We start from the raw sequence: 9,359 nt of genomic DNA on the forward strand, positions 1-9,359 counted from the left end.
CTCCCGGGGTCCCGCGTGGGGACATCTCGCGCTTGCGCATTTCGCCTCGCCCGAGGCGTCGGGGTTGGATCCCGCGCCTGCGCAGAGCAGACTCGCGGACGGGGGCGCGGGGTACTGGGCTCCCGGAGTGGTCCGGCACCGGTGGGTCTGTATGGTATTTGGTGGCCGGGCGGGCTGGGCCGTGTTCAGGGGAAAGGGTCGAACACCGATATTTTTAAAAGTACTCTGTGGTTCCCCGAGCATGCCAGCACTAAGAGGGTCTGAGGATCTCGACCCTGGGGAATGGGGTGTGAGGGGCGGCGACCGCGGCCTCGTAACCGCCGGTGTTTGGGGACACGGCCCGTCCGGCCTCAGGAAACGCGGGGAGGTGCCCCACTTCCACCTGCGGGGCTGGGGAGGGGGCTGCCCCCTGCGCTGAGCCGGAGCAGCAGCGGAGCGCACTGGACAGGAGACGAGATGGGAAGCTTTCCTGTGCTCCAGCTGCGGGGAAGCCCAGGGCCCCCCTGAAAGCTGCCTGGGTCGTGGCTTGTGAGCCTGTTGCTAGCTTGCTCCGATGGTATTTGTAGTTTTCTAGTGTGTTTATTTGCTAAGAGCCGGGATCTTGCATGGAAAATAAATCAGTAATCCTAAGTAATTTAGCTTCCTGCTTTTTTCACTTAAGGTTGTATTATTAAAATCTTCCTCTTGTACACAACTTTATGAATATGATTTCGAATTATTAAATTTACAATGAATCATTGTCATTTTATTGATTTTTTCCCCAATTTTTGCTATAAGAGCATAAAAAATATATTTGTGCTCAAAATTTTGCCTTTAGGATTACTTCCTTAGGACATATGCCCCAGAATTATGCTTTATTGATGTGCAGGGAACAAACATTATATAATGAGCCCTACTTATGAGTGGGTCCTCTATCAGTGGATTCAGTCACTTGCAGATCAAAAATATTTGGGAAAAGATTGCTTTGCACAGTGCATGTACAGACTTTTTTCCTTGTCATTATGGCTTTAACAATACAGCATAACAACTACTTACATAGCCTTTGCATTACATTAGGTATTATGGGTGATCTAGAGATGATTTAAAGGATACAGGAGGATGAGTGAACGTCATGCAAATATTTCATCATTTTATATAAGGGATTTGGGCATCTGTGATTTTTGGTGCCTTCTGGGGGGCCTGGAACCAATCTCCCATAGATGCCAGGAATGATTATACTTCCTAGATGTCTTTTTGAAAGTATAACAATTTTAGTATTTTCTAAATTAGGTATCTACCTAATTGTTTAGAAAATTTTGTGGTTACCAAGAACCCCCAGATATTAAGTTCTGAGCCATGTGTTTGGGTATATCTTTATCATCTATCATAATTTTATGTCTTTAGGTGTTAAATATTTATTTAAAAAACCCTATTAAAATTTTTCAAAAATTGGGTTGAATTCCTTGTTTCTTACATACAACATGACTAAATATTTTGTGATCAGTGTATTTGTGGTGGGCACATAAACAAGGTGAAAGCCTCCATGACTCTACTTTATGAACATGCCCACTTAGCATGGGTACTTAAAAAACTTGCAGACTCTTAACCTAGCTTGGAGAGTACAACCTACACCTGAAGCAGGGGCCTCTCTAATCATGTTGGTGACCACCATGTCAGGAGGCATGAAAAGACCCACACTGTCCCCATTTTCCTCTCATGCAAGGCCCAGCACTTACCCAAAGTCTCCTGCCTGCATTATTCTTTCTGCTTGGAAGACCTTTTTCCTTTGATCGCTGTCTGTTAGACAATTGCTCATTCTTCAAAACTAAGCTCGCACAAACCAGTATGTTCAGTGTGAGCCGTCATTTATTCAGTTGGTTGTATGTCTTTATTTACAATTGTGTTAAGGTCCTGCAGAAATGGAATCGATAAGAGACATATACACATGTGCACAGCCAGGCATTGAATAACAGTGGAGATATGTGTTGATGGGGTTTTGACCTGTAACACCCTGGAGTGCACTTATACAGGCTGAGCGGCCCATGATGTTATTATATGATAAGATCTTACAGAGCTACCATCTTCTATGTGATTCATCAGTGAACAGAATGCTATGAAATTTATGACTGTGTATGTATGTGTGTGTGTACCTATATACATACACATAGATGTATATCTCACAGAATGCAAGCACATGCATTCAATTTAGTATATGAATTGGTATTAAGGATGCGCAGCTTATCCATCCAGAAACAACCCTGAGACACCCAAAGTGGGGTGCAGCCAAGCATCTGGGCATGCCACGGCTCAGTCAAGGTGACTCGGGCCATTACCCATCATGACAATCACCGTTTAAATACACTAAAAAGCAGGACTTTCTGCCTGTACCTGGCTGATTTGAGATGTGTTTTTCCCCACTAGGTTGCAAGTTGTCGTTTCCTTCTTGAAATCCCATAAAGCTCCATGTGCATGCACTGAAAAAAGGTATTTTTAAAAATTTTTTTTTAGTTGTAGATGGACACAATACCTTTATTTTGTTTATTTTTACGTGGTGCTGAGGATCAAACCCAGTGCCTCACACGTGCCAGGCAAGCGCTCTACCACTGAATTACAACACCAGCCTGAAAAAAGGTTATTGAATAAAATCATGATTCTTGAGATTCAAATAGATGACATAATAGTGACTGTTGTTTTATTCCTTTCATACAATGATTTGTCCTTTCCTTTCAAGGTATATCTCCATGAATAACTTAAATGCTCCTCCAAATTGGAATATCCGGCCTGATTCCCGGGCTGATGGGGGTGGTGGAAGCAGGTGGAATTATGCCCTATTGGTGCCAATGCTGGGATTGGCAGCTTTCCGTAAGTTGTGGTTTTTCTGATGTTTGTGTTTTCTGGGCTGAAAGCATGAAGTGGTACCTTAAGACCTAGCTTTGGGACCTGACAGGTGCAGCCCAATTTCATCCCATTCTGTGACTTCTGGGCCAATTACTTAATTCTTCTAAGCCTCAGTTTACCTGACCCTGGGAGGTGGCAGTCACAATCAACTCAACACATGAAATGAGAGTAAGATCAATGTTTAGAAATGTTTTGTGTGGGCTGGTTTAATGACTGGTTTCATGGCAGTGACTCCTTGCTTTTGTGTCCTAGTCAAGAGTGATAGGGAAGAACAGGCCTAGAGGAAAACAAGTTTGATGTGTGCTTCATGTTTGGAAGTCAGCCCAGAGACTTGGCCTGTGTAAGTTCTGCTCAGCATAGCCAGAAGCCCTGTATGTAGTTTGAGTTGACTGGGCACCACTAGATACTCACCCCCAGATGTGAGAAACTGTTAAAGAATGGAAGAAAAAAGCCGGGTGTGTGGTGGCACATACCTGTAATCGTAGCAGTTTGGGAGGCTGAAGCAGGAGAATCGCAAGTTCACACCAGCCTCAGCAATTTAGCAGGGACCTAAGCAATTTAGCAAGACCCTGTCTCTAAATAAAAATATAAGAAGGGGCTGAGGATGTGGCTCATTGGTTAAGCGCCCCTGGATTTAATCCCTGGTACCAAATAAATAAATTAATGTAAAAAAAAAAAATGGAAGAAAAGCAAAAGCCGCCCTCTGTGCGTATGGTCTTTCATACACAGTGACTGAAATTTTTGTGCCTGAATTTTCCATGTCAGCAGGTGTGTAGTGCAGGAGATAAGGCTAGCAGGAGCAGGTGGAATTCACAGTTCAGGGATCTGAGTGGTACCTGCTGGTGCTCCAGCTACAGCCCTGAGGATTCTATATTGAAGGCTCTCTCAACTTGGTCTTGCAGGGCAGTGCCACATTGCTAAAGGCTACTGTTGCTGAGGCTGGGGTGGTGAACTTCCACTCAGAGAGTGGCCTGGGTGGCTTAAAATGATGCTTATTGATGTCATCTTTTTTGGCTTTGAGGCTGGGAGAGGCTCTTTCATTTTCCATACTCATCTGTCACTTTTATAGCCACTCATGTTAACTTTCAGATTCTTATCTTCTCTTCTTGGGCCTTTGAAATGATGCTTTCTGTAGTTCAGGAATGTTTTATTTTTCCTCATGGTTATCTTGTTTAGGTAATGTATTCAAGGATAACATTTAGTTTTGCATTCTTATAAAGATTTTTCAAAATCATTTCTGTGTTTGAGAAGCTGTGTTGCAACTTTGAGTGTTAACCAGCCCCTGGCATGGTTTGGAAGTAAAGGCAGATGGATGAATGCTGTATGGGATCAATGCTATTGATGTATTGATGAGATGCTGGATTTATCATGATCATTTAAACTGCATTATGTGTACATGCGAGATGCTGAGAATTGAACCCAGAGGCGCTTTACCACTGAGCTGTGTCCCCAGCTTTTTTTATTTCATTTTGAGTCAGAGTCTCACTAAGTTGCCCAGGCTGGCGTTGAACATAGGATCCTCTTGCCTCAGCCTCCTGAGTGGCTAGGATTATAGGTGTGTACCATCATGCCCAACTACACCTTTATGACTTTCATCACAGCATAGAGACTAGTATAATTATGTCCACCTGAAAGATTAGTCCCTGGCCACATTCTTCCCTGGGTAACTGCCCTGGAAGAGTGTCCAGCATTTCATAGACAGGACAGTGCCTCCTGTCAGCCTCGGTGGCCACACCTCCTATAATCCCATAATCACTCCGCCCAGATGTCGCGTGAGTAGTACCGTGTAGTGTGTGGCCTCTTTGGCTGGTGTTTTCACCCAGTGTGGTCCTTCAGACCTATACTGGCTGTTGCCACCTCTGTAGCCAGTGGATCACTCAGTGCTGAGCAGTGTCCCTGATGTGGGTGCGCCACAGTTCAGTTGACCATCCACCTACAAGACTGCTGTGTTCTAGTTTGGGGCTGTGATGAATAAAGCTACTACCAACATTCTTTTACAGAAGAAAAGTTCCATTTCTTCAGGATGAATGTCCAGAAGTGCAGTTGCTGGGTTTCATGGCAGTTGCATGTGAAGTGTTCTAAGAAAGTACCACATTGTTTTCCAAAGTGGCTGTGCTGTTAACGTCATGACCTCAGCAGTGATGCACAAGTGGTCCAGGATCCCGCCACACAAGTGTTCGTATTTCATGTTCTTACAGGTGTGGAAGCATCTCAAGTGTTTTCACTGTGCTTCCCCTGGCAGCTGGTGAGATTGACCATGTTTTCACACGCATCGGGGTGTGTCTTCTGTGAAATATCTGTTCATGTCTTTGGCCGTTCACTAGTTGGATTGTTTTTAAATGTTGAATTTGGGGAGTATTTAGTATGTCCTAGATTCGAGTCCTTTTTTAGATTTATGGTTTACAGATATCTTCATCTGATCTAGTTAGTCCTTTTATTCTCCTAACAGTCTTTGACAGAGCAGAGGTTTAATTCTCAAAAGCAAGTTTAACATGCTTTTTTCTGTACAGATATAAGAGATCTCTGCCTGCCCTGATCCTGAAGATCCTCTTCTGTGTTTCTTCTGATGTTTTTTTTTTGGGGGGGGGGGTCTTTTACATGGTACACTGTGAGTCCTGGTTTGGTCTCCTCCTTGCCATTTCTCTGCCTTTGTCTTCTGGTGCCTGGAGCAGACTGTGGGTGGTCTTTGGGCTTCAGGGAAAGCACCGTTTCACCACTGGTGGTGGTGTTTGTGGGTTTTTGTAGCCACCCTTCATTAAGTCAAGAATGTTCCCACCTTGGGACTGGGGTTGTGGCTCAGGGGTAGAGCCTAGTATGTGTGAGGACTGGGTTTGATCCTCAGCACCACATAAAAATACATAAAATAGTGGTATTGTGTCCATCTACAATGCAAAAAAAAAAAAAAGATTGTTCCCCTCTTTCTGTTTTTCATGAATAGGTATTGAATTTTGTTAATTTTTATTTTTTTACTTTTTATCAGTTGTAGGGTTGTGTGATTGTATCTCTGTGACCTGTTAAAGTGTTGGATTACTTCTAGTGACTTTCTCATACTGATCCAGTCTTTCATCTCTGGAGCAACCCCTCCTTGGTCATGCTGTATATTTCTTTTTACATATTGTAGAATGGTACTTGCTAATGTCAAGGACTTTTGTGTCTGTGTTCCTAAGGAAAATACTGAACTTTGGGAGGTTCTCTCTCTTCTCTTCAACTGTTGTGCTATTAAAAAAAAAATTAGTTGTTGTATTTTTCTTTCTAAAATTTCCATTTGTTTGCTCTGTATATCTTCTGTTTCTTTGCTTAGACTTTATTCTGATGATGCTTTAAAGTGTTTGTCCACACTGACGTCTCCATCCTGGCACTGATGGGCATCTGTTGATTATTTTTTCATTCAGCTTTAGATCTCTCTACACCTTGGTGGGACGAGTGACTTCATTTGAAACCCCAGAAGTTTGGTATTGTGCCATGAGGCTGTGGGATTTACATTCACCTGTCTTAGCCTTGCTCTTGCAGGGGATGGGAGGCTGCCTCCTTATTGCTGGCCACAGGCTCCCAGCTCCTGCTCTACCTAGCTTTGGGCTGTGGGTGGGATGGACTGTGGTGGGAGAAGATAGTTCTAACTTCTATGCTTATAGAATTGAGTGCAACAGCACAGCCAAGTAAGAATAGCTTTCAGGTATATGGAAATAATGCCAGTTCTTTCATGGACTAGGTCCTGCAGCGTGATCACTGATGTCATGGAGAAAGAATCAAATGGCACAGGCACCTTTTATTTATTTTATTCGTCCTTTTATTCTCCTAACAGGCCTGTGATCTCAGCCACTTGGAGACTGAGGCAGGAGGATCACAAAAGTTCAAGGCCAGCCTCAACAACTTAGCAAGACCCTGTCTCAAAATAAAAAGGCTGGGGATGTAGTGCAGTGGTAGAACACCCTTGGGTTCAATCTCCAGTCCAAAAATGAAAATTGAATGACAAGAATACCAGCTGGAGGGGCAGCTGCAAAAGTGGGGCAGGACCAGGAAAGTTGGTAGGAACCCTGTGTTGCAGGGAGTTAAAGCAGGGGCAGGGGAAGAGCAGAACTTGTGAGAGCCAGAACTCCCGCTTTTGGCGGCTTTGGGCCTTAGGATTTGAACATGTGTGGGACATTTCCTTTTGTTTTCCAAAGACTCAAATCCATGCTGGCCCGTTTTTTTTAACTTTTTAAAATTTTTATTTTTGATACTGGGGATTGAACCCAGGGGTGCTTTACCACCAAGCAACATCCCAGTCCTTTTTTTTTTTTTTTTTTAGTCAGAGTAATGCTAAGTTACTTAGGTCCTCACTAAGTTGCTGAGGAAGGCCTTGAACTTGCAATCCTCCTGCCTCAGCCTCCCAGTGGCTCGGATCACAGGTGTGGCCGCCATGCCCTTCTCCTCCACACTGCTTTTTGGAGCTTCAGCTGAACATATCATTTTGAAAAGCTGGGAATTCGCATATCATTGTCCAGCATTTGTGAAATGGTCAGTACCAGTGTTTGCTCAGGAGGTGGTGGGCATCCTGTGCCACCACCCTGCCTCGCCTCACTGTCCACGTGGCAAACTCCTCTTGTGAGTGGGATGGAAAACAAGCTGGGGTCTCCATTCAGACCTGAGGCCCCTGCCCACTGGCAGGTGCTGTGGCCACCAGGTCCTGGGCCTTCCTCCTTCCTGTAGCAGAGAATGGAAGCCAGCTGTTCCACAGTGTGAGGTAGTGTAGTCAGTGCCCAGCCTGGCCTCCCCACTCTCCTAGGCCCACGTTTGTGAGTCCAGTGGCTCTGGCATGGGGATAAAGGCCAGAGCATGTCTTGAGGTTGACATCCTTGCTGTGTGTCTGATAGAACGTAAGCAAATGCCTTGGATATAAGCTGTTCACCAGTGATGCCTGGGCAGAGCTGACACAACTGTTTTGTGGCATACTGGGGATTGAACCCAGGGGCACTCGACCACTGAGCCACATCCCCAGCCCTTTTTTGTATTTTATTTAGAGACAGGGACTCAACTGAGTTGCTTAGCATCTTGCTTTTTGCTGAGGCTGGCTTCAAACTTGCAATCCTCCTGCCTCCCTCTCCCAAGCTGCTGGGATTACAGGTTTGTGCCACCATACCCGGCCTCCCATGTTAACTTTTTATATCTTGCTGATAGTCTGTGGGACACTGAGACCAGAGCTGGCAGACAGTGGTGGGGTTAGTGGCAAGGGAAGCAGTGGTAGATTTTCTTGGCCATAGGAGTTAGATGTGTGGACCCTGCATGCTCAGCCTTCAGTCCTGGTCTGATTTGGGGGTAAGAGCTTTGCCATTCCTGCAGAATGTATGGTCTTGGGTCTTAGGCTGTAAGTCAAGGGCTATCTTTATATGTTGTTTCCTTTGAGTAAAGATCATTCATTGAATCTCTGCTGTGACTCTTCACTATGTATCTTTTTCTCCTTCAATTTATTCATGTCAGGTTGGATTTGGTCCCGAGAGTCCCAAAAAGAAATAGCAAAAGAGAGAGAAGCCTATCGCCAGAGAACAGTTGCCTTCCAGCAGGATCTTGAAGCCAAGTACCATGCTGTGATCTCGGAAAATCGGCGTGCTGTTGCTCAGCTGTCTCTGGAACTTGAAAAGGAGCAAAACAGAACAACTAGTTACCGTGAAGCCCTTATCTCTCAGGGGCGGAAGTTGGTGGAAGAAAAGAAACTTCTGGAACGGGAATGGGCTAAGGTAATGCAAGAAAGAAGCCAGCTGCAGCCTCTGAGAAGTGTGTACCTGAGCCGTCTGGAGGAGGAGGAGGACTGGCAGAGGAAAGCCCAGCTCATGCTGAAGGAGGTTGGAGAGGCTCTTGCAGAAAGGCAGAACATCTACTGCAGCCTGGTCACCCCCCGCCACTCACGGCTGGAGCTGGAGAAGAACTTACTGGTGCGTGCCGCCGTCGACCCAGTGGCTGCTGACCTAGAGATGGCAGCTGGCTTGACTGACATATTCAAACATGACACCTACTGTGGTGACATCTGGAATAGCAACAAACGCCAGAATGGGAGGCTCATGTGGCTATATCTCAAGTATTGGGAGCTAGTCGTGGAGCTGAAGAAGTTCAAGAGAGTAGAGAAGGCCATACTAGAGAAGTGAGAGGAGTGAGGTGTCCACGGCCACCGGTTGCTTCTCATGACATTCTCCCTGCTGAGCTCCCACACTCCCTCTGCTTGCTACCCGCATCCCACCACATGCAGCTGCCCTCAGTGGCATTCCAGCTTTGCCACCCTCAGCAGCAGTGAGGATTCAGCACATAAAGGTTTTCCCTGTGATGCTCAGCAGCTGTGAAGGGTTGCCTTTCTCTGAAGCATTTTGTGAGCTGCTAATATTTAGCAGAACAGTATAATGTCATTTTAGTTCGAGGGTAAAAATTGTTTTTAAAGGTCAAATATAATATTGATCCTCACTGTAAGTAATTTTCTGTGACTTTTCCTAAATAAATTCTGTCTTCTAGGATTA

The 9,359-nt window shown here is 45.1% G+C and overlaps 1 protein-coding gene across 4 annotated transcripts; it reads left to right on the forward strand.

The window, feature by feature from the left end:
• Nucleotide 1: 1 nt before the first annotated feature.
• Nucleotides 2-9,359, forward strand: Ccdc127 (coiled-coil domain containing 127). 4 transcript variants are annotated; one of them, XM_046430382.2, is made up of 4 exons: nucleotides 48-141; nucleotides 2,401-2,463; nucleotides 2,711-2,841; nucleotides 8,335-9,359. In XM_046430382.2, exons 3-4 carry the CDS (start codon nucleotides 2,721-2,723, stop codon nucleotides 8,994-8,996), a joined length of 783 nt encoding a protein of 260 aa, XP_046286338.1. In that variant the 5' UTR covers nucleotides 48-141; nucleotides 2,401-2,463; nucleotides 2,711-2,720; the 3' UTR covers nucleotides 8,997-9,359. The 4 variants fall into 4 exon arrangements, with proteins under 4 accessions (XP_046286340.1, XP_046286338.1, XP_046286339.1 ...); XM_046430383.2 differs by having other exon boundaries at nucleotides 124-145; XM_046430384.2 differs by lacking the exon at nucleotides 2,401-2,463 and having other exon boundaries at nucleotides 2-141.

The sequence above is a fragment of the Marmota monax genome, unplaced genomic scaffold (assembly GCF_021218885.2).
Source record: "Marmota monax isolate L192 unplaced genomic scaffold, Marmota_monax_Labrador192_F-V1.1 WCK01_AAM20220418_F8-fsc00082, whole genome shotgun sequence".
NCBI classification, from domain to species: domain Eukaryota; kingdom Metazoa; phylum Chordata; class Mammalia; order Rodentia; family Sciuridae; genus Marmota; species Marmota monax.